The 25,671-nt window shown below is 45.7% G+C and overlaps 2 protein-coding genes across 3 annotated transcripts in view; both read left to right on the top strand.

Annotated features, from left to right (window-relative positions):
* The window catches only part of Anxa4 (annexin A4), a 56,846-nt gene extending 38,029 nt beyond the window's left edge, over positions 1–18,817 (top strand). For both annotated transcript variants that reach the window (XM_036181469.1, XM_036181470.1), the window contains exons 6-13: positions 699–789; positions 2,971–3,050; positions 3,990–4,046; positions 6,265–6,358; positions 9,749–9,844; positions 11,338–11,396; positions 12,692–12,814; positions 17,846–18,817. In XM_036181469.1, coding sequence (XP_036037362.1) covers positions 699–789; positions 2,971–3,050; positions 3,990–4,046; positions 6,265–6,358; positions 9,749–9,844; positions 11,338–11,396; positions 12,692–12,814; positions 17,846–17,905 — 660 coding nt within the window. In that variant the 3' untranslated portion in view covers positions 17,906–18,817. The remainder of the gene's footprint in view (positions 1–698; positions 790–2,970; positions 3,051–3,989; positions 4,047–6,264; positions 6,359–9,748; positions 9,845–11,337; positions 11,397–12,691; positions 12,815–17,845) is intronic.
* Positions 18,818–22,147: 3,330 nt separating this feature from the next.
* Gmcl1 (germ cell-less 1, spermatogenesis associated) overlaps positions 22,148–25,671 on the top strand; it is a 38,771-nt gene continuing 35,247 nt past the window's right edge. The window contains exon 1 of the mRNA XM_036182115.1: positions 22,148–22,622. Coding sequence (XP_036038008.1) covers positions 22,369–22,622 — 254 coding nt within the window. The 5' untranslated portion in view covers positions 22,148–22,368. The remainder of the gene's footprint in view (positions 22,623–25,671) is intronic.

The following is a 25,671-nucleotide window of genomic DNA, read 5'->3' as shown; positions in this document are numbered from 1 at the left end:
AGACAAAAAAACTATAGCCAAGCCCTTTTGAGAGGGGAGAGAATAGAGGATGAGAGACGGGTTTTTCCCTCTTGACAACTTGAGGTGTACATGGCAGTTGTAATTAAAAAATTGTTTCCCCGCAATTTGCTGAGTCATTTGCTCCTTCCTGGGGCTGAATGAGGAGGGACTGGTCTGTGGTGCTGGTAGAACCCAGGTACCAGGCATGCACATGCACATCCATCCCCTATAGCGGACCTGGTTGGTAGCAAGTGAGTTTGAGATGCCGGTACAATTTCTTATCAATAAATACACTTTGTGGAAGGTTCTGGGCTAGGCTCTGGGAAAACAAGTCTTTGCCAGGAAGTCTGACCTTCAGAGAAAGAGAACAGAGGTCAAGGAAAGCCAGACCACAGCAGGCAGAAACCAGCAACAGATGGCGACCGACTGTACAAGTGTGTGTTATTATGAAAAATGATTCTGGTGGACACATTGGACTTGGGCAGGCCAGTTAAAAGTTAGCAGGCCCTGCTTCTGGACCCCAGTGGGCCGGCAATACACCCTGCAGCTTCATACCTGCATTCCTTCTGAGTGTGGAGTCAAGTTTTTAATTTGTAAATTTAATGGTTATCATTTTATTTGTTCAACTGTGCATAACAATTGCACATTAACTTGACCCACTGGTTCATACCATCCTCACCTTCCGGCCTCACATTTAGGGAGCTGGCACAGATGAGGGCTGTCTGATTGAGATCCTGGCTTCTCGTACCCCCGAGGAGATCCGTCGCATCAACCAGATGTACCAGCAGCGTAAGTAGCATCCTCCATGCCCTGGCAAGGTTGCCTATGACTTGAAAACAAGACCAGTAACTATTATTTCTCAGCTATTAGATTATAGTGGAGTTTCCTTCCCTTTATTTTACTGACTCTCCCTTAGGTTTCTGCCATATCTACCACCCACCAGGGGCTAGGGATGGAGCCCCGGGGTCCCTCACAAGCTAGGCCATTGCCCTAGGCTCTAGCACAGAGCTATACCCCAGCACCAGGGTTCCCCATGTTTCATATACAGTCGGTAGCACTTCTATGGGGAAACCAGTCACATAGTAGGACTCTTGTTCAGGGTTCAGAGGCTGAACCCTAGGAGTCTAGAGATAGCCCCCTGACCCTGACCCTGACCTCTTCCCTACCCAGGTTTTGGATTAACCCCCCTAGCCCTGACCTCAGCCCTGGAGGGGAGGGGGTGTCTCTGTGATCACCACAGTCAGCAGAGTGAGGGAAGGCAAGAAGGCAATTTGGTTCAACACGCCTAAGTAGCCAGTGTTCGTTCAATCTTTGACCCTGCGTAGTTTATTTTAGGCATATTTAAACACAGCATAATTTGGTGAAAATTTTCCTGGTGATAACTAGCCCAACCCTGTGTGCACAATAAAACTTAAGATATGACTACATCGAAACTCTTTGTAAAGTGCATGTGACATCTTCCATAAAGATGTGTTCTATAGATTGGTTACATGTGACACCTCCCATAAAGATAAATTCTATAGATTGACAAGCTCTCGATAAGGGTCGGGGGAGGATCGAGTGCAGTCTTGTCCACACAGATAGTGCGAAGGTCACCAGGCTATTAACCACATCTGCTCCCAGCCTTCTGGGTGGATAACAGGTTGTACTCCCCTTCCTTTGAAGGACCAATCCTGTGTGTTTAACACTTTGTTCACCCTGGTGTGATCTGTGAGTACAAGGACCTCCATGCCTCCCACACAGTCCCACCTACAGTTTGGAGTTAGCCCCTATCCCTGGCATCTGCCCCACAGTGGCCTTTGGTGGCTATAGAGTGACATTCTTCAAAGAGATCTGTTGGAACCTCTCTGGAGACCTCTGTCCCTTGACACTGGTAACCTTAGCTTCTGTACCAGGCTTTTTCTTTTAGGCCACCAATCAGCTCTCAAGTCATAACAGAGATTTCTTATTAGTTATGAATGTTCGACCTAGCTTAGGCTCATTTCTGGCTACCTTGTTTTCTTTAAGTTAACCTGTTTCTCTTCATCTATGTTTTGCCTCGGGACTTTTTACCTTTCTTTCTGTATGCGCTACTCTATGTCTGCTGGCTGGCGGCTGCCTGCCCGGCTCTAGGTAGCTCCCTCTCTTTCTCCCTCATTTTCTCTTCTCTCTTTCTAGGTTTCTTCTCCTATTTATTCTCTCTGCCCATCAGCCCTGCCTATTCCTCTACTGCCTGACTATTGGCCAGTCAGCCTTTCATTAGACCAATCAGATGCCTTAGGCAGGGAAGGTAAAACAAATGCAACCCATCTTTCCATAATTAAACAATGCAGCATAAACAAATGTAACACATCTTTTCATCATTAAGAAAGGCAGCAGAAACAAATGTAACACACCTTTACACAGTTAAAGTAATATTCCACAACAAGCTTCCATTCAGACACATACAGAGCAGAGTCTCAGACAGAAGGAAACCATGCAGGACTCTAGCCCTACCTTCTTGGCCCCCATCATCTTAAAGAGACAGTCATAGCTCCTTCTGGGTCTATTTACGAGGTCATATTTATTGTTTGTTTTGTTGTTGCCATTTTTTTTTTTCCAGAGCTGAGAACCGAACCCAGGGCCTTGTGCTTGCTAGACAAGCGCTCTACCACTGAGCTAAATGCCCAGCCCGAGTTGTTGCCATTTTTATGAGTTAATGAGCTTCATTAGAGTTGCTTACAGGAGCATGGGTGAAGGGTTACCTACAGGAGCATGGGTACCTTACTGACGGTTACTTATGGTTCCATTAAAGGAATTGTCTCCTCTCCCTCCCCAGCAATCATTACTTGCTTATAGACCCCCAGGGAGGGCTGGGGCCACACAGAGTTCAGATTTTGAAAACCTCACCTGGGGTAGCACCTTGCCCTGAGCGAGGGACAGAGCTTACAGGAGGATGACAGCACTGGACAGGTCTGTGTTCTGATGTACCCATTTTCAATTTCTTGGTAGACTATGGAAGGAGCCTTGAAGAGGACATCTGCTCCGATACATCCTTCATGTTCCAGCGAGTACTGGTGTCCCTGACAGCGGTGTGTGGCTTCCTCAGTCCCAGCCTCTGATAGGGGATGCTGGGTTGATTGATTTACCTGCCCTTCATCCTTTCAACCTCCTAAACATGGGTCTTCCCCAGGTGTCATTCTCTGTTCCTTTATGTTTCTTCTGAGACCCTGGCTAGTCATGCATGCTCGAACATTTCTTTTGCTTTAATTCACTGTTCCCATCCCATGTTCATGCCAGCTACCTCTGTTACAAAGTATACAGGATTACAAGGATATTGAGAGCTAACTTCCATGTGTTTAAGACATTCATATGGTGGCAGGGCTGGAGAGATTGAGAGTACTCCTTGATCTTGCCGAGGACCTGAGTTAAACCCCACACTCACATTGGATGGCTCACAATCACCTGAAACTCCAGATGCAGGAGATCTGATGCCCTCTTCTGGCCTCTGTAGGCACCTGAACACACATACACAACACACACAACACATAACACACTTTTTAAAAAGAACAGCCTTCCAAACTGGAGGGCAGTGCCTATCCCTCCTTAGTGTTCCTTCAGGGGTTCCCATGATTCCCCATGCTGGAGCTGGCGTATTCGGTGCTGGCATTCCACCAGCTCCCCAAGTTCCAGTGTTCTCTTGATCAATGGGGACTGGCTAGTTAGGAAGGCTGAGTCAGCTGGGTCAGTAGAGTGGTGGGAATCGGGGGAGGAGAGGAGGAAGCCGAGAGATGGTATGGCCCTTCTACTGGAAGAGCCGATTTTGTAACATCAGGAGCCACAGTGGGGCTCACACTCTGCCAGGAACATCTCCAGGGCACAGGTCCAAGCCCTGGTGACATAAGACAGCAGTCCTAACTCTCTAACCTGAAGACCCAGCTTTTATTACATCTTGTCCCCAGGCCTTCTGTCTTAAGAGCACTCTGGCATCTCCGTGGGTACTTGCTTAATCTTGTCTGTTTCATCCTCAGGGAGGCAGGGATGAAGGGAATTACCTGGATGATGCACTTATGAAGCAGGATGCCCAGGTTAGTAGACTGCAAATTCCTTCTTGTAGTTTCTTCTTTAAGACAGACCTCACTTGGTTGATGGGCAGCTTCTTGTACTTCAGGGTGTATTAGTCAGGCTGGGGTGCATTATGGAAAAGACTCCCACAGACCATCTTTTATTAACAGGTTTCTTTCATGGGTACCTGGGACTTGGGGTGGTTCTGGGCCGGGTCTACACTCCAGGATCCTAGGTCTTCTCACACTGGGGCCACATGAGGATCCCAGAGAATCTCAATCTCCCTCTCTCTGTCTCTCTGTCTCTGTCTCTCTCTCTCTCTGTCTCTATCTGTGTGTGTGTGTGTGTGTGTGTGTGTGTGTGTGTGTGTGTGTGTGTGTGCGTGTTGCCAGGGAATGGAACCCAGAGGGCTTGGCCCATGCTATGCAAGCGCTCAGTGCTTGAGCTGAGTCCTCAGCCATTTCAGGCATCTTCTGAATGATGCAGAGGGGAAGGAGCTACCTCTGCTTTTCACACTTCCCTAAAGAGAACATGAGGTGGGACCCGTAAATATCATGTGACTCTCAAAAGAAGGCTACTGTCCCAGACCCAGCACACTTTCTGTCCTGACACACCAATGTCTGTCCTGACACCCTGATGTCTGTTCTGACATTCTGATGTCTGTCCTTACACACCAATGTCTGTCCTGACACCCTGATGTTTGTTCTGACACCCTGATGTATGTCTTGACACCCTGATGTCTGTACTGACACCCTACTGTTCTTTCCTGACACCCTGATGTCTGTCCTGACACCCTGATGTCTGTTCTGACACCCTGATGTCTGTCCTGATACTCTGATGTCTGTCCTGACACCCTGATGCCTGTCCTGACACCCTGATGCCTGTCCTGACACCCTGATGTCTGTTCTGACACCCTGATGTCTGTCCTGACACTCTGATATCTGTCCTTACACACCAATGTCTGTCCTGACATCCTGATGTTTGTTCTGACACCCTGATGTCTGTCTTGACACCCTGATGTCTGTACTGACACCCTGATGTCTGTCTTGACACCCTGATGTCTGTCCTGACATCCTGATGTGGCCAGGTAACATAGTGACTGTAGCTTATAAACAGTGGACCCTCAGTAAGAACCAAGCACACACATGCACACACACACACACACACACACACACACACACACACACACACACACACCGCCCTTCTCTGCACGGCTTTTCTTAGTCAAACCATTGAATCCTTACAACAACCTTAGGACTTTTACCCCATTTTACAGGTAAGGAGATTGAGGCTCTGGAGAAAGCTCTTTGCTTGAGTTCAGACCAAATAATGGAATATCATAGTTACGTTTCTCTCTTAGTTAGGGTTACAGGTAATCCAAGGGAGGCATTTTCTCATTTGAGCCTAGCTGGTTTCACATTGACAAAAACAAAAATCAAACAACAGCAACCAGGACATGGAAGAACTGGGATTTATCTTAGTCCTTTCATTGTTAACTAACAACCAACTACAGCAGGGGAGTGATTCCACTCAGTGTGCAGGATGTGAGCCACTATGGGTCATGCAGAAAAGAACCTGTCGCTTGCATTAAAAAGAAGGGAGTGTATGTATCGCTCAGCCCGGACTTCTCAGAGTCTCCAGGGCTGTATGACTGCTTACGCTCTAGTGTCAGAAATCAGGATCGTATCTGCCTTCCTTTATTAACACAGTACAATATTTGTCAGGGCCTTCTATAAGACAGAATCAACACACACACACACACACACACACACACACACACACACATCACAGAGAGACACAGAAACAGAGACTTGCAATGGTGTTATGTCCCAACCTAGTATAAGCTGAAAAAGCATTCACAGTGGGGAGCAGCAAAGGCCACTATGGTGTGTTGGTTGTCTGCCTCTATAGCTACCTGGGAACATGGCTCACTGCTCGCTTGATACTCCCATTGTGATGAAGTCCCAAACTATATAAACTGGCTTGAGGAGAGATCAAAAATGGAAACTTTGAAGCCTGATTCCTGCTGAATGTATGTTGTTTCATGCCATTATGAGGTGAAAGTAATTGAAGGACAGTGTGTGTGTGTGTGTGTGTGTGTGTGTGTGTGTGTGTGTACACAGCATGTTTGCCTTTCCAATTAACAAAATAAAACCAAGCCAGCTTGAGTTTTTAGAACTATTTGTCCAGGCGTTGGCACATCCTTCCTGGTGTTTAAACTCATGCTTTGTTTGGCACCAGGACCTGTATGAGGCTGGAGAGAAGAGATGGGGGACAGATGAGGTGAAATTCCTGAGCATCCTCTGCTCTCGGAATCGGAACCATCTGCTGCACGGTGGGTACCTACCTCACTACCTCGTTCAATTCTGCTGGAATGATAGATAACCTTAAAGGTTTAAAGTAATTTATTTTATTTCATCGTATGTATGTTTCAACTGAATATGTGTCTATAAACTAAAGTGTATGTCTCATGTCCTTAGAGATCAGAAGAGGGTGCCAGATCCCCTGGAACTGGAGTTACAGGCAATTGTGAGCCACCAAGTAGGTGCTGGGAAGGGACCTGAACCCAGGTCCTTTGTAAGAGCAGCAAGTGCTCTTAACCACTGAGCAATCTTTCCAACCCCTGATAACCTCCTTAAAAAAGAATATCTTTTATTTATCTTTTGATAATTCCAAACATGTATATAATGTGTCTGATCATAGTGCTCCCCCAGTTCCTGATGACCTTTCCCCCACCACGACACAGAAAATAAACTAAACTGTTAGATTTTTACCTTGCAAATGTGGGGATCAAATTATATGAATGAAGGCCAATTTTGAATGATTAATTTGAGTAATTGACAGATTTACAACATGTTCATTATTCCTTATCCCAGAAAACCAGCCTTCCCAGTTGGTCTCTTCTCTAGTGCAGCCCCAAGACATTCATTTCCCATTACTTACATAAGAAAGGAACCTTCACTGCCGGAAGAACAATTTAAGCAAATGTCAGTTGATATTTTTTCCTATCAACATCACTGATAGATTGATTTCTTCAGGGGTTATATTGAGTAAGATGAGTCGTGGGTAATTTCACGTTTTATTTCCTTTGTGTGATGCTCCTAATTTGCTTCTGGTAATTTCTAAACTTTGCAATGTGCTTTTAACTTCTTTGTGGGGAAAGAACACTGAACCATTACAGAATATTTGTTGTCAGGCTAAGTCTCCTTGTAAACAGCAGTAAGGACTCAATAGGGCAGTTTGTCTTGTAGATGAGCTCATTAGACCTTCTTGGGCATCATAATTTTATAAACCACCATCTCCCTGTCATCGGCATGAAGTTTCAAAGCTTGTGGGGAATTTGAAGAGAATGGGATTGCTAAATTGAAAATACAACGTAACTGCCAAGTTTGACACATTTACAAGTTGTAATTATTCTAGATATTCCTCAGTGGCTATAATAATAATAATAATAAGCAATTATCCCTGTCCATAAATCATACACCACCATGAAGCTTGGGGCTTTATGCCTTCCTTTATTGGCTCTCCTTGCCCGGTTACAGATGTGAGCTCCCTCTTGTGGCAATTTCCCACAACTGCAGGTCCTGGGACGCATTTACCAAGAATTTGTAATTCCAAGTTTGTCTGTAGCTGGGCAGTTAAAAATTACTTGTTCTCTTGTACCAAGAGACAATATTTTAAGCACCACTTAGGTAGTGTAAACTGAATAATCTTGTTACCAACAAACAGTAATGTCCAGAAGCAAGGGTTTGTTAATAATTTTCCATCTGGAATCGTTCACTCCAGTTTACAGTGGGGGTCTAATTAGCACCTTTGATTCTGGACAAATATACACCCATGAAAAGGAAAATGGAAAGTACCAGTGGCTCCCCAGATTGGAGGGAGATCTGAACCCCTTCATGAGAACAGAAATCAAGGTGCTTCTGGGGAGCTTCCTGGGAACAAACAAAAAGCTGGCTCCAGCATGCACCAGTGATCCTAGGCAGGAAAGATGGCAATGGGATGATCTCTGAGGCTTGCTGGCCAGTGAGTCCAGCTAATCGGTGAGCTCCAGATGCAGTGAGGTGGTGGGCTGGGGGGATGGCTCAGTGGGAGGTGCTTGTTAGGCAAGCATGAGGGCCTGAGCTAAAATCTCACACTCCCACATGAAAAGTCCAGGTACCACCGCATGTGCCTGTAAGCCCAGTATCGGAAGGCAGAGACAGGTGGATCCCAGGAGTTCACTGGCCAGCCAGCCAGCCTAGCTGAAATGGTGAGCTTCCAGTTCAGTGAGTGTCCCTGTCTTAAAGCAGTAATTATTCGGGTGAGAGAGGAAGTTGCCCAGCATCCTTCTGTGGCTTTTGTATGCATGAATACAGGCATAAGCAGCGGTAAGCACATTAAAATTAATTAAAATAAATTAAAAATAAGAAGACAGCTGACACCAGCTTCTGGCTTCCACATGCTTGCACACATACACACACCCGTTAGAGCATAGCATACCACATTCCACACAATTTGTTTTGAGGTGGGATCTCACTGTGGAGCCCTGGCTGGCCTGAAACTCACTCTATGGTCCAGGCTGGCCTCAAATTCACAGAGCTCCTCCTGCCTCTGCCTCCCAAGTGCTAGGATCAAAGGTGTGCACCACCATGCCTGATCACACAAAATAAGAAAAAGAAAGAAAACTTGGAGGGCAGGTCACTCAGAGGGACCCTGCTGGGCCAAGGTTATGATTGCGAATTGCTGAACATGGGTATCCCTGTGAGAATCACAGGGATAGAGGGACAAAACAGTATGCCAGCGAAGGCCACCAAGGAGATAAACAAAACAGATATATCTGTTCTAAGAAGTCTCTGGAAGAAGAGAGGAAAACATTCATCACGTTCAAAGCTCCTTGACAAAAAAAACAAGAAAAAAATTAATTATGTGAAAAATCTATTAAAAGAAGGAACTGGCTGTTACCAGATGTGACTCAGTTTTGAGGAGGCTGAATTGTTCTTGTCTTAATGAGCCAAAATGGAAGAGGAGGACATAGGTGACATCCAAGGCTGACATTTCAAAATGATAGGGTCTCATGTAATCCTGGCTGGCCTTGAATGCAAGGTGTGACTGAGGAACTAACTGCCCATCCTCCCTCCACCTGCCATGTACTGGGATTACAGGTGTGAGCTACCAGACCCTGTCTGCTGAAGCAGGAAGAAGGCAGGTGTGTACCCAAAGACTCTCCACTTGATCTGGGGAAGAGTACCCGGCATTCTCCAGGGATCTCAGCATTCTTCCTCCTGGATGGGCCTAGTTCACCAGGCCACATCCTGCCTGGGTCCTCATTCACAGTACTAATTGGTTTCCTCTTGAAATATGCCAAAAAATTAACTAGCATAAGCTTTTTAAATGTGTTCATTCTCTCTATAAATTTTAGTTTCTTGTATTTAAATTTTTATTACATTTATTTATGTGTTTATTTATTTAGAAAGAGTGTATGTGTGTGTGTGTACATGTGTGTGTGTGTGTGTGTGTGTGTATGTGTGTGTGTGATATGTGTGTCCACCTGCATGCAAGAGTACATGTATACGGGTGTGCAGATGCCACAGATCACATGTGGAGATCAGGGGACATTTCTCTTCTCCCACCATGTGGGTTCCAGGGAATTCAGGTCACCAGGCTTGGCTGCAAGTGCCTTTAGCAGACGACTCATCACACCAGCCCAGTTTTCTAAATCACACTATCTTGTTATTGATTGTAGTGTTTGATGAATACAAAAGGATCTCACAGAAGGACATTGAACAGAGCATAAAATCTGAAACATCTGGTAGCTTTGAAGATGCCCTGTTGGCTATAGGTAAGCTGGTGTGCCACCGAGCTTATTCTGGTCATGTTCCTCCTTAGTATCCAGATGTTGTCATGGAGATGGAGAACTGTGTTTTTCTGAAATTAAAGTTGTTTTAGTCACTCAGGGTACATTCTAGAATTTCAAAAAATGGATTGGCCAGGCTGGTCTGGAACTCCTGGATTAATGTGATCTTCACACCTCAGTCCCCAAATACCTGACCATGTACCACCATATCCAGATGATTTTCCAGAACTGTTATTTTTTTTATTTTGTTTTGTTTTAAAATAATTTTTCTGTGCATGAGTATTTTGCTTGCAGATATGTCTGTGTACCACATGTATGCAATGCCTATGGAGCCCAGAAGAAGGTACTGGATCCCCTGAAAAAGAAGTTACAGAGTGTTGTGAGCCACCACATGTGGGTGCTGAGAACCAAACTTGGGACCTCTGCAAGAGCAGCCAGTGCTCTTAACTACTGAGACATCTCTCCAGCCCCAGATTTTTCTTTTTCTAGATAGTCTCATTCAATAGCCAAGGCTGGCCTTGAACATGTAGCAATCCTCCTATCCTGGCTAGGAGTGCTGGGATAATAGACATGAGCAGCCCCAACTGGCTGTTCTACAACTTTAAACAAGAAATATTTGCAAAGCTAGACATGATGCAAACCTGTAATTACAGTACTTGGGAGGTCGAGGCAGCCAAGAGGATCAGGAGTTCAAAAGCATCCTCAGCTGCATAGTGAGTTCAAGACCAGCCTGGGATATGTCAGAACCTGTCTGAAAAAAGCAAAGCAAAAAAAGAACTATTTTGTGTGACTTGACTGCTCTTGTGCCAGGGGACTTGTGGTTTTTGTTTTGGTCTTTGGCACTCTTCTCTCTCATTATAGGAGAAAGATGATGCCATGTTAGTGCATCTGGCGAGCCAATGGGTGGTTATATCATGTGCATGTCTTGAACCTTCAGAGGTCAAAAGAGGGTGTCAGATCCTTTGAAACTGGACTTACAGGCAGTTGTAAGCAATCATGTCAGTGCTGGGAACTGAACTCTAGTCCTCAGCAAGAACAAATACTCTTAACCCCTGAGCCAGCCCCCTCACAACTATTTTATACGGCAGATGGAATAATCATTTTGAAACTACAAGCCACCCTCGCTTTGATGGCCATCATTAATGACTTCCCCAGGACCTTGAGAAGCCGAGGATCCTGACCGTATAAGGGGCCTGGAGAGCAGACTGTGTTCAGGAAGTGGTGCTTGGCTTAAATGGGTCTCGCAAAGCCAGCAGGAAATATTTATTGAGACTTTGTAGAAACAGAATAACTGTCAGTTTTCCTTGTTCTTGGATTTTTTCTGTAGTCTTTTCATTTTTCTTTTTATGGAAATAGAGATAATTTATTAAGAGAAGGGAAGCACTCCTGAGAGTGGGCGTGGCCTGGTGGGCAGGGGCGTGGCCTGGTGGGCAGGGGCGTGGCCTGTGCTCACTTCGTGTTGTTCATTTTCTCCACAGTGAAATGCATGAGGAACAAACCGGCATATTTTGCTGAACGGCTTTATAAATCCATGAAGGTAAATGGCTTCGCTTTTATCATTTGAAGGGCGGTGGGACTTTTTTTTGGCTGCCTTCTTGGGTTTGCCACCCGAATTCCACCCTGGAACAGCCAACTCGACTCCATGTTGTATCCCTCCCTAAATACTGCTGCTGATCATGCTGAGTACTGTTCTCTGTGTACTTGTGATGTACGGAGCCCTGTTCCCGCGGCCTTACATGTATGGATTAATTTATCCCCCAAAGAGAAGCAGGGGCACCAACTGTTTCACAAGTGGAGAAACTGAGGCATACAGAGTATACAAGCTTGTTTACACTGTTCATGGAGGAGGAAGTGCCCCAAGGAGGCAAACTGGAGCTTCAGAGCCAGGTTCCCAGATCTGTGTTGGGTCCTGTGTAGCCAGCCCTGCCGAGAACCCCAAGAGGGACAGGAAACCAGGAAGCCGAGTGCTTGGGTTTTCTTGTTGTTCTTCAGAGACAAGTTCTCATGTAGCCCAAGCTGGCCTAGCATTCTCTGTGTAGCTGAGGATGGCCTTGGACTCCTGATCATCTTGCCTTAGCCTTCCAAGTGCTGGTGTCACAGGCCTGTGCCATCTTACCCGGTTGGGAGTCTTTGCTTTTAAAGAATATCTGTCCTCAGAGGAAATAAAACATGCAGAAAACATGGTAAGACACAATGGAAGACAGCAGTTCAATACCCACTGTACAGAGTACAGAGGACAGAGTATAGTTTCTCAATGTTCTTGAGGGAGGATTTGAAAAGAACATTCAAGGAAATTGGAGCCAGGCATGCTGACGCACACCTGAAAGTCTAGCTCTTGGGAGGCTGAAAAAGGAGGATTGCTTAGTTTGAGGCCAGCCTGGGCTCTATGGCAAGGCCTTGTCTTAGTAATAAATGGAAGAGGGGGGAGGAAGGAAGGGAGGGAGGGAGGAAGGAAGGAAGGGAGGGAGGAAGGAAGGGAGGGAGGAAGGAAGGAAGGAAAAAGAAAACAAAACCAGCTTGTTCTGTTTAAGCAGAACCTTGAGGGAAGCTTTCCACAGGGCGGGGGGTGGGGGGATAGTAGATGACACAGGGCTGCTGAACAGCACAGAGTCTGTCTTTGGAAAGGCGCAACAATGTCTTCAGGTCAAAGCAGAGAGTGTTGGAAAGATAAGCCGTGTCAAGCCCTGCATCCCAAATTAAGGCCTGAGGATGCTCCTTGGACATCCCATGTCATAGAGCAAAGGATGCTGTAGTGGAGTCTCTATCACCTTGTCTTGCCTTGCGGGACCACGAAGAGTCTCACCTGATGCAAGATCTTGCTCCCTTCCTCAGGGCTTAGGTACTGATGACAGCACCCTCATCAGAGTGATGGTTTCTCGGGCAGAGATTGACATGCTGGACATCCGGGCAAACTTCAAGAGGCTCTATGGAAAGTCTTTGTACTCTTTCATTAAGGTAGGACACCACAGTGAGCACAGGGCTGGCCTTGGCGGACAGCAGCACTGGTTTCCTCCTCCTCAGCCTGCCATTCCCAACGAAGACAGCCCTCTGCCTAGGGGATTCCAGGGTCCTTCCTTTCTCACGGTGTACAAGCTTGAAATGTTTACCTTCTAGAGACAATAATAAGTTCATGTTGGCCTCAAACAAGGATGAAAATTCCGGAGCAGTGACTCAGTACTGCTTCTATTCAAAGCATGTGTAGTATAAGAAGCCCTAACACTTGAAGTAACTGACCTGTTCAAGTGAACAGACTAGAGAGAGGAAGCATCACCCCGACCTCAGTCTCAAACATCTTTCAACTGAAAGGTTAGAATACCAGGGCCTGGAGTGCTAAGCAGTTAAGAGAATTGACTGCTCTTTCTAGGGACTTCATTTCCATTCCCAGCACCCACATGACAGCTCACAACCACCTGTGACTCCAGGTCTAGAAATCTAACAGCCTCTTCTGGCCTCCATGGGTGCTGCATACATGTAGTACACAGACATGTGTGTGTGTGTGTGTGTGTGTGTGTGTGTGTGTGTGTGTGCAAAATGCCCAAACACAGAAAATAAAAAATAGGGGTTGGGGATTTAGCTCAGTGGTAGAGCGCTTGCCTAGCAAGCGCAAGGCCCTGGGTTCAATCCTCAACTCAAGAAAAAGAAGAAGAAAAGAAAAGAAAAAATAAAGGAAAAAGGTGTGTTAGCAATAACCTCACAAAATTCATTCCAGTATTTGGTATTGCAAACTTTAGGGTCTTTGAGATATGTAAGAGCTGTGTCTGTAACTGGTATACACCCCATTATTTGAGCTCTCAATGGCTCTTATTATTTCTCTGTTTCTTCCCTCCAAGATCTGTCACGTGCCTGCCATCAAGGCGCCCAATGAATGGGGAAACAAATTGGGCAGAAGTTGTGTGCTGTCATTTACTTTCTCTGGGTAAATGCCATGCCAGAAGCAACTTAAGGAAGACATAGTTTACGTTGGTTTATAGTTCCAGAGGAGGGAAGGCATGGCGGTGGGCCAAAGGAGCAGGAAGCTGGCTGGCCCCATTTGATGTGAATACAGGAAACAGTACAGAGCAAATGGAGCGAGGCTAGAAAACCTCCAGGCCTGCCCTTAGTGACACACTTCCTCCAGCAAGGCTGCACCTCCTAGAGGTTCCATAACTTCTTAAACAGTGCCACCAAAAACTTGGGGACCAAGCTTTTAAACACATGAGCCTATGGGAGATATTTCTCATTAAATAATCCATCACAAATTCCTATAATCGCTGGGCAGTAGTGGCACACACCTTTAATCCCAGCACTCGGGAGGCAGAGGCAGGTGGATCTCTGTGAGTTTGAGGCCAGCCTGGGCTACCAAGTGAGCTCCAGGAAAAGGCAGGCGCAAAGCTACACAGAGAAACCCTGTCTCGAAAAAAAAAAAAAAAAAAACAACTCCTATAATCTACATGCTTCTTCCACATGATGCTTTTCCTAAGAGGCTCCCTGTAAGGAATGGGCAGGTCCTCACAGCTGGTCACCTGTTCTCATGTGAATACCTTCTCCACAGCACTGAGTTCTTTGACCTGTGAGGCCAACAGTAGCTGTTCTCTAGGGTGAATACTTCTTTCTCCTTAGATCCTTGCATACAGTAATTGCAGTCACTCATGGTTCCTCATTCTTTCCCCAAAGGTCAAAATTTAATGAGTGTGTGTGTGTGTGTGTGTGTGTGTGTGTGTGTGTATGTGTATACACACACACACTGAGGATTGAACTCAAGGCTCCAGGTTCTGTACCACCGAATTACATTCTCAACCCTTAATGAATACTTTTAAAAGCACAACTTCCTCATCTGCCTGGTAATGGTGGCAGAGGAAGCTGAGCCTAGAATCCTTTGCAGGGCCAGCAGGGTCTGCTGGAAATGTGAGAAAGCATTCCCCCTCTGGCCCCTACCCGCTGACTGTTCTTTACTGGGTACCAGACAGTCAGGAGTTCTAAGATGGCGTGGGTGTGGTGAAAACTGACTCACCCCTCCTAACCCCTCATTAATTCCTTTGCTTCTTTAAGAAGCCTGGAGAGTCTCATCAATATGAAGCTGAGACTAATTTCCAAGAAGCTTGGGTTGCTTATACAGCAAACTCCTCATCAAGATTTGACCTGTGAATTAAATATCCTGAAAACAGGGAAGACACTGACCATTTGAGAGCTGCCATTAAGAAGAAAGAGTGTCAGGCAAGGGGACAAGGGGACTCAGTGGGCAAAATGCTTGCCATACAAGCATGAGGACTTGAGTTTGGTTCCCCGGTACCACATAAAAGGAGTAACAGCAAGCAGGCAAAGGCAGAGACCCCAGGATCCATGAGACTCACTGGTCAGCGAGTCTTTCCCAGTGGGTGAGCTCCTGGTTCAGTGAGATAGATACCTTTTCTCAATAATGTGTAGAGTGATAAGAGAAGACACCCAGTGTCCGCCTCTAGCTTATCTCACACATACACACACACATACACATACACACACATACACACACATATACACACACATACACACACATATACACACACATACACACACATGCACACACACACATACACACACACATACACACACACAACATACACACCACACACACACAACACACACACATGCCACCCAACACATGTACACACAACATACACACACATACACCACACACATAACACGACACATATACACAACATACACACACATGTACAACAACATACACACATATACACACACACATACACACACATATAACACACACACATACACACATGTACACACACATACACACACATGCACACACACATACGCACACATGTACACACACACACATACACACACATTACCCACATACACCACACATACACACACATACACACACATATACACACACATACACACACATGTACACACACATACACACACATGTACACACACATACACACACATACACACACACATACACACACATACACACATACACACACATACACACACACATACATGCACATACACACACACATACACACACATACACACACACGTACACACACACGTACACACACATGTACACACATACACACACACATGCACACACACACATGCACACACACACATGTACACACACACATACACACACATACACACACACATGCACACACACACACATACACACACACATACACACACACACATGCACACACACACATACACACACATATACACACACATACACACACATGCACACACACACATACACACACATACACACACACATACACATACACACACATACACACACACACACATACACACACACACGCACACAGCAGGCAGTGGGGACTGAGAGAATGAATTGTCACAAAGCTTTGGAATGCCTGCCTGTGCTGTCACCTTGACATGAGCTGGAGTCATCTGAGGATAGGAAACCTTAGCTGAGAAAATCCCCTACCAGCTTGACCTGTAGGCAAGCAAGCCTGTGGGGCATTTTCTTCAACAATGATTGATGGGGGAGGCCCAGTCCACTGTGAGCAGTGCCACCCCTGGGCAGGTGGTTCTGGGTCCTGGGATGTATAAGAAAGCAAGGTTTAGCCAGCCATGGGGAGCAAGCCAGTAAGCAGCACTCCTCCATGGCCTCTGCTTCGGTTCCTGCCTCCAGGTTCCTGCCTCCAGGTTCCTGCCCTGAATTCTGCCTTGGCTTCCCTTATTGGACTGTGACCTGGGGTAGAGAAGCCAAATGGACCCTGTCGTCCCCAAGTTGCTTTATCATAGCAACAGAAACCTAACTGGGACAGTGCCATAAGAAGACAATGGCAACAATGCTATGCCAGTCACTAACTTTAATACATACTTATTGTTTCACAGATCAATGAAACAAATTAATAATATATTGCTATTCATTTTGACAAATATTAAAATTTGAACTCTTAGAGTTCCATCTGTCTCAGTACCCATTAAGAAGTAACCCAAACTGATTTATTGGGCTTAGGGTATTGCTGCTTAGTGTATACACAAGGCCCTGGATTCAGTCCTCAGTGCCAAAAATATAAATAAATAAATGATAAGGAAAAACTACAATGTATTTATTAGGCCATAAACATTTCCATATAGAAATTATAGGACCTCTCTGGAAGGCTATTTTGCAACTCATATGAAAAGTATTAGAAAAATTCACAATATTAATTTAGTATCTTTCATTTTATGAAAATGTATTCAAAGCAAATTATGAGGAAAAATCATAAAAACTCATCTGCAAGGTGCTTTATTCAACAAACTTTGCTATATTGAAACATCAAAGACCACATAAACATCTGACAATGGGGAGGGAAATGTTCTGTAATCATTAAATAATACTGTAATGAAAAAGCAGGATACAGAGGTTGGGTGTACATGGTTCATTGGTAGAGCACTTGCCTACACTTGCCTAGCATGGGTTCAGTCCCTGGTACCACCAAAAATAAAAAGAGCAAAATAAGGGCATAGATGGTTACTGTACTACAGTCTCATCACATAGGGATCTGCAGGCAAAGAGAAAAGACTAAGGGACAGGAACATGTCAGAATGTTAACAACAGTGACCCATAGGTCATGGGATTATGGGTCTTTCTATGCTCTTTTTAAGTATTTTTTAAATATAGAACAAGTATTACTTTTATTTTAAAAAGATTATTATTTTTGTATATCTATGTATATGTGTGTGTGTATATATATATGCCTCGTGTGTGCAGTACCCAAGGAGACTAAAAGAAGGTGCCAGATCGCCCAGGACCTGTAGTTATAGGCAACTGGGAGCACCAAAATCAGGTTCTCTGTGAGAGCAAGGAATGCTCTTAGTGTCCCAGCCATCTCTCAGGCCAAACCATTACTTTTGTAATTAAAAAAAAAAAAAATTTGAGAACCTGAGAAAAATCTCGCCATGCTTGCAAAATGAACTTAGGTGATTTTGAACTGTGTAACTGTCTAAGAATCTCTTAACTGTGGGTAACCATGATCTCCTTTCTCCCAGGGTGACACTTCCGGAGACTACAGGAAGGTTCTCCTCATTCTCTGTGGAGGAGATGATTAAAACAAGACCCAAGACACAACAATTCTTAACACTGATTTTTTTTTTTAACTTCATTTTTCTGCTCTGCTATTAACATTATCTCAAATGCTTATTTCCAATTAAAACGCCTCCAGTTGCCTCCTATGATCCAGACTGTGTTATTATCATCTATAATTAGTCATTTTGATGCCTTAAACCTGTACTTTCAAAGCTTTTAAGAGCTAAATGGAGATTTAGAATTAGAATTAGAATGTCTCCACATCTTTGCTGATTCTTTCTCCATTTGTGTTTTTGCAGAGATTGAATGCACTAAATCCTTTTGGATTTTCTTTTCAGTAAGAATTTTACAGGACAGAAGCAGTTCCCTTTCCTGGGCAGCCAGGCATCGTCATGTGGGACCCAGGGCATGTGCTACTGAGAACTTCCATCCGGTTTCCCATTTTACACAGCTGTGGATTGAAGTTCTCATGAGCGTCCTTTCTTTGGCTTTGTCTATCATGTTAGCTGATAGTGTGTTTGGTGTGGCAGGATCCATCTCCTCCTGCACTGAGACCACTTTCTCCCCCATGAAGTGCAGCACAGTTACCAACTCATTAAAGAAGTTCAATTTCAAGTGTGGTCAAACAGAGCCCATGTGTCTGGTTATCAGTCATGTTGAGCATTCCAAAGTCAGAACCTAAGTCTGTCCTAATCTTGCCCAAAAGTGATGGGAAAGAGCAAGGTTTGTCTGAAGTTCTTCTGGTGTGTGATGCTCTGGGTTGTGGACAACCTAAGGGAAATTTTTTTTCTGCTAAAATAATCTCTTTAGATTGTTGATTTGATTCCCACTATGCCCTTTTGATTTTACAGTCATTCAGAAATGGTGCTTTGCATGTAATCATGGAGTTTGGTTTGTATACAATGTGAGAAAAATTTTAATTAAAAATGGTGACTTTAAAGGGATGTGTATTCTTTGTTTGGTTTTTCCATGTCAGAGATTTTTTTTTCACCCTGAACCATGGAAGGAACTATTCTGAAGGAATTGTGATACTAAGCTTCAACATAAAAAAAAATGTCACATTAATCATATGTTCTCCTGCTTTTATAAGACCAATGTTTACATTAGTGAGGTGGAGGCAGGAGGATCAGAACTTCAGGCTCTGCAGGCTCCATAGCCAGTGTGAGCCCAGCCTGAGCACATAAGTCCCTGTCTCAAATAAGCAAAACAAGGGCTGGGGAGAGGGCTCAGTGAGTAAGATGCTTGCTGCTCAAGCATGAGGAGCAGTGTTTGGGTCCCTGACACCAGTGGAAATCCAAGCATAGCCAGTGAGTGTATGCTTGTAACCCCAAAGCTGGGATGTGGAGATGCACAGATCCCAGGGTTCAGTGGCCAGCCCTTATAGCTGAATCAATGAACTTCAGGTTCAGTGGAAGACCCTGTCTCTGATGATGATGATGATGATGATTAGGAGGAGGAGGAGGAGGAGGAGGAGGAGGATACAGAGAGTAAGACACTGGTAGCAACTTCTGGTTTCTACATTGGCACACTCAGATGCTCTCAAGTAAGTACACACACACCCAAATAAATAACATGACATTGAGATGGCTTAGTGGGTAAAGGCCCTTGCTGCCAAGCCTGACAACCTGAGTTCAATCCCCAGAACCCACAGGGTGGAGAGAACAAGGGATGACATCCCTCTCTCACACCAAAATAAAGTAGCAAACAAAAAACAAAATCATTAATATTTGTGTATGCCAAACACTACTCCGTGACATTAAATAACATGGCAGCTTGCTCTCTGAAAATGAGTGACATTCTGCTCTACTCAGTGGAGTGTTTATAGTAAATGTCACCTATAAAGCCAAAAATATAGCTTGGTGGGATAGAGTCGTACCTTGCTTTTCTTAGCACCACACAGGACAAAAGTTACAGGTGTACAAAGAACACACACATCCCTTTGTTCCTGCTGCAATGGGACTGCACTTTGGTGTGGGGATCATCAACAACATGCCTACGTGACCAGTCATTCCAATTAACACAGATTCAGGAATTGACGCTGCCACTTCAGGGCTGTGGAATCTCTACTCCAGCTTCATTGTGTTTTTGGAAGCATTATGAGGTTCTTTGTTTTGGTTTTAGTAGATGTTTTACCTTTAAATGACGCCTTAGCCAGAATTTTAAAAACAAATTTCAGTGTTTTGTGACTGAGTGCAGGTGTAAATTCAGAGGGAGGGTGGAAAGTTACAATTTTTGTGTTTATGATTTATGACTTTGCAGAAGTCCTACTGTGTAGCCCCTTAAGGTCCCAAAACAATGTCATTTCAGTCACCAACATGAGTCAAAATTCCAAGTGTGATTTGAGATTTTCCCCTGGGTCAGTTCTGGCCTGTTGCCAGTGGGAATCTGGCTGCAGGAAGGGAGATGGTAGGCCCCTCTTCTCTCTCCATCCTTCCTGCTTGGGTCATAGCAGCATGGAGAAGAGCAGAGGGAATTAAGTACGTTCTTGCCTGACTGCTGTTGCTCTGCGCGGGTGTAGGGTAAGTCCTGTGTAACTGTAGCAGATTCTTATGGACATTCCCATGGGTTCCCTCAGTAATACTATCTATCACCAGGGAACCATTTACCTAAGGTTCCTTAAGCAAGACCAATATGGTTGTTTTTCCTTTTAAGAATTTAGTGAGACTTGAGGTCACCATGTTGTAGTCTACTTGCCCACACACCAAGGCCTCTTGCACAGTATTTAAGATGGCTCCGGGCACACGTTTTGCATTTTGTGCATGCAGTGTATTCCCTTGCAATCGCTATTCTCCCAGGTCCTCAGTGGCCTGCCCAAAGGGAGTGGAAATGGCACATTGACGCAGGCAGTTCTGGGGAAAACTTGGCAAGAGCTCACAAAGTTGAAAATTTCCGAGAAAATCTATTTTCGGTGATCTGCTTGATAAAGCTTTTTTTTTTTTTTTAATTTTTTTTTTTTTTTCAGAGCTGAGGACCGAACCCAGGGTCTTGCGCTTGCTAGGCAAGCGCTCTACCACTGAGCTAAATCCCCAACCCCTTGATGAAGCTTTTGTGCATAATGTTTGTATCTGTTCTGAAGAAGCATTAACGTAGAAGTAACTGAAGCCCCTCAGGGAAGAAGTAGGTAAATCACCGGTCTTACAATGAGTAGTGACAATAAAGATTTAGTCCAAAGTATAGCTTTAAGAGAGGAGAAAGGTTCTGAATCATAGGTTTGGGAGGGTCTGGTTCCATTTAAATTATATGTCTGAATGTGCAGCAGAAAAGGGTGTCTATGGGTGTGCGTGTAGAAACATGCACAGAAATGGCATGGAGAGGGCGAGGATGTAAGCAGAGAGTGGGTACACAAGGGGTTTTTCTCATACTTTTATCATTCTCCGTTATATCTCAATAAAGCTGAAGAGGTAAGGAGAGCAAATCAAAATAAATGGGATAAAATTCCAATCCCCTAGTGGGTCCGCAGGTATTTGTTTTGCTCTATTGAAACATTTCATTATAAACATTTTACTTGGAAAAGTATAGAAGGCCGGCATGGTAGCTCACGCCTCAACTCCCAGCACTCAGCGGCTCAGGAAGGAGGAGTACTGACCAGCCTGGGCTTCAGAATGAGACCATTCCTTTAAAGAAAACAGAACAAAACAAAACAAAACAAAACAAACAAATCGAGGGCTGGTATGTAGCTGAATTGGTAGTGCTTGCTTAGCATTCACGAAGCTCTGGGTCAGATCCCCAGCAGTTAAATGGGCAGGCGATATGACACGTGCCTGTAATCCCAGCAGTCAAGAGGTGGACACAGGACATCAGAAGTTCAAGATCATTCTATATAGAGTCGAAGGTCAGCATGTAATACAAGACTCTGACCCAATAAAATAATCAAATCAAAACAAGGCAGAAGAAAGGAGCCAGGCACTGGAGGCTGACTGTGGCTCCAGACTGACGCCTGTCAACAATGCTAGCCGTGACAGCACGGCCCTGAGCCTGGGAGGGAAGCAAAGGCCTTAATGACATGTCCATCCACAAAATGACTGCACAGGGCTGGAGAAGACCCCGGACTCGAGGAGCCTCGCGGGAAGAATCAACGACAGGGGTCCCCTGATCCGTCGATGACAAGGCACACAGCACCTACGCCCCTCGGTTAAAGCCGGAAGCACTGAAAGTTCGCCCTACCCCGGCTGAGCTTCCGCGGAGGCGTGCCCGACTCCCGCGCTTGCGCAACCATGCCGACCAGGCTCCGCCCCCGAGGCCAGATGCCCCCGCCCCTTCCGGGGGCTCGCCGCACGCATGCGCCCTGCGGCGCGCGCTTTGTTGCGAGAACGAGGGGGTGAGGTCTTGAGGAGCCGGCCGGCTCAAGCGCGGCGGGCGGGGCGGAGGATGGAGACGACTGCGTTCTCGGCGGCGGTTGGGGCTGAGCGCGAGGCGGAGGCCGAGTAGGCGGTGGGGCGTCAGGCATGGCGGGGCGGCCCCTCGGCGCTCCCTAGGCGCCGGAGTCATGGGCGCGCTGAGCAGCCGGGTGCTGCGGCCCGCGGGGCGCGCAGATCAGCCCGAGCCCACGCCCGGTTCTGGGGGCGCGGCCCGCAGGTCAGACGCGGGCGAGGATGCGGCCCACGGCTTCTGTTACTGTCCGGGCGGCCGCAAGCGCAAGCGCAGCAGCGGCACATTCTGCTACTGCCACCCGGACTCGGAGACAGACGAAGACGAGGACGAGGGCGACGAGCAGCAGCGGCTGCTGAACACGCCGCGCAGGTACCGAGCGCCCGGCCGCCGGTGCCCTTGACGGGAGAGTGCGGGGCGGCCGCGCGGGGAGGGTCGGTGTGGGAGCTGAGCGCGTGCGGGGCAGACCTGAGATCAGTGCTGGAGCTGAGCGCGTGCGGGCCAGACCTGGGGTCAGTGCGGGAGCTGGGCGTTTGCAGACAAACCTGGGGTCAGAGCGGGAGCTGGACGTTTGCAGACAGACCTGGGGTCAGAGCGGGAGCTGGGCGTTTGCAGACAGACCTGGGGTCAGAGCGGGAGCTGGACGCGTGCGGAGCAAACCTGGGGTCAGAGCGGGAGCTGGACGTTTGCAGACAGACCTGGGGTCAGTGCGGGAGCTGAAGAGCCTAGGGTTTTGCACATTGCCCAGAAGCTTCCTGAATATCAGAGCCTCGACCTGAGACTGGAAGGACTAGCCGGACCGTCCGCGGACCTTCCCTAGTGGGCCTTTGCTTCCTGAGTGAGTAGCCACAGGAAAACTTACTGTGCATCCACTAGCCTTCAGTCAGTATAGAGAGGAACATAGTAGTGCCTGATATGGACACTTCTCTGTGTTGTCCACTTGATGGACCAGTGATCGCACATAAGAAGATTGGCAGTACTGTGCATTTACCTGAATAAAAAACAAAGTCTTGTCAGAGTTCTGCTTGTTGAGGTGAGCTGTGATCTGTGTAGGAATCTGCTTGCTCTTTTTTTCTCTTTTAAGGTCATCGTTAGAATCACACAGATGTAATTTTTCAATAAAAGTTTAAAAAGACTATCTGCTCAGTATTTTGCTACATACACATTGCCTTTTAGTTGACAAAAAAGTATGGGTGTTGGAGATGTGGCTCAGTTGTAGCGCTAACATGTAAGTATCATAGGTAAAAACTAGATCACTATAAATATGAACCCTTTCGTTAGAGTTTTATGTGTGAATGTATTTACGAGATAGATGCACAGAAAATGGAAGTATTACTTCCACCTCATAGAGTTCACAGATTTAGCCCAGCAAAGTGATACAAGCCTGTAATATGTACACTCTGGTGCCCAAGACAGGAAGATCTTAAGTTGGAAGTCAGCCTGGGTCAAATAGTGAGTTCAAGTCCTTCCTGGGTTATGTATAGAGACCCTGGAGAGAAGGAAGAGGAAGGAGGAGCTGGGGAATGTTGAGAGAGAGAGAGAGAGAGCGAGAATGAATGAGAGAATGAGTTTCAAGACCTAAGAATGAGCACAAGTGTAGCACCTGGCTTTTTTTTTTTAAGATGTATTTTTACTTATGTGTGTGTCTGTATGTGTATGTGGGTTTGTGCACATTTCTACAGAGTCTAGAGAGGGTGTTGGATTCCCTGGAGTTACAGGGGTGTTGTGAGCTCCCTAATATGGGTGCTGGGAGTTGTGCTTGGATCCTGTGTAAGAGCAGTATGTGTTCGTCACCACTGAGTCACCTCTCTAGCCCCACAGTGCCTGTCTTTTGTGTACTCAGTAAGTATTAAAACTCTTTGATGAGCATGAGCTGACTCTTATGTCGTAAGATGTGCATCCTCTTTATTTAGCCTCAGCGACTTCGTCACCCCCACCTCCTTTTGGTAATTGTTTGATTACCTGCTCCATCCTTTCCAACCTTCATCCCACATCCCATCAACCAACCACCCCATCACTTCCCTGGCATAAGCCAGGGCCTCATCTATTCTAGGTAAGCACTCTACTGACAAGCTATAGACCCAGCACCATGCTTTCACTTTTTATATAGGCATACCTGTGCAGATGTGCTTGCATGTATAGGCCAGAGGCCAACATTGGATCTTTCAGCATTGCTCTCCACCTTACCTTTTTGAAACAGGGTCTCTTTACTAAACTGGAAGATTACTGATTGGCTAATCTAGCCAGTCAGCAAGGTCCAAGGATCTGCCTGTTTCTGCCCTTCCACCTGCCCCATTAGGATTACAGATGTTGGCAATTCCACCTGAATTTTTGGCATCCTGGTCCCCATCCCTGCTCACCCCCCCCCCCCCCCCCCCATTCAACTCAGGTCTTTGTACTTGAAAAGCACTTTATTGTCTGAGTGATCTGCCTGTATTTGTGTATTTATATTTGTGTATTTATATTTAAGATAGGTAAGTATACAGCATATAGTTAAGTCTTGCTTTTTTTTAATCCAATAAGACAGTCTATGCCCTTTGATCAGTATGTAGACCATGTATGTTTAATGTAATTGTTGAAATAGATGACAGAGCCCATTTTTAAAAGGAGAAACAGTAATCTGAACAAGGGAACATAAACCATACTAATAAAGAACAGGAAAGAACTGTCGTGGACAGAGTATTTAAAAAGATGCAGGAATAGGCCCAGTGTTGTGTCACATGCCTATATTCCCAGCACCTAGGAGGCTGGGACAGGAGACTCACAGGTTCCAGGACAGCCTAGGTTATGGTTTGAGACCCTGATTCAAAAAAGAAAGGAAATGCATGTCAGACTTTAGAGTGTGTGTATAGTGGGAGATGTCTGACTGAGTAGCTGAAGGTGTAAGAACATGCTTGGATCTGTCATTTTGTTTGCTGGTTCTTTTCCCTTGTCAGCTTCTCTTGTGCTTTTCCACCTCAACAAAGCTGCTTGTGAAAAAGTCTCAGCTTCTATGCCCACCCCTCAGCTAAACCTTTTGCTAACTGCCATCTTTTTCATGAAAAAAGCTGTTAAAATTCACACTGTTCTGCAGCAGATTCTCTGCATCTTGTCCACAGGTTGTCTGTAAAAATTGGAAATCTAGTGAACAATGTGTACTTATAACTGTGTAAAGGTCAGTCGGTGATGTTGGGCTATGGACAAGGCTTACAGATGACACTTCACAGGCCTAATGCCAGAGGAAAGCTTTTGCTAACCTCATGGATAGACTGAATTTTGCAAAGTGTCACTTATCCTAGGCTAGCCCAGAGGCTAGCCTCAAACTCAATATAGTCGTGCTTGAATTAAACCCAGGGCTTCGTAGATGCTAGGCAAGCACTCTATCAGATGAGCTACATCCGTAGTCCCTGGATCCTTTTCTTACCTCCTGTCAAGTGCTGTT

This window comes from Onychomys torridus, chromosome 3 (assembly GCF_903995425.1).
Source record: "Onychomys torridus chromosome 3, mOncTor1.1, whole genome shotgun sequence".
NCBI classification, from domain to species: domain Eukaryota; kingdom Metazoa; phylum Chordata; class Mammalia; order Rodentia; family Cricetidae; genus Onychomys; species Onychomys torridus.
The sequence above is the reverse complement of the archived record's forward strand: the minus strand, read 5'-3'. Positions and strand labels throughout refer to the sequence as shown.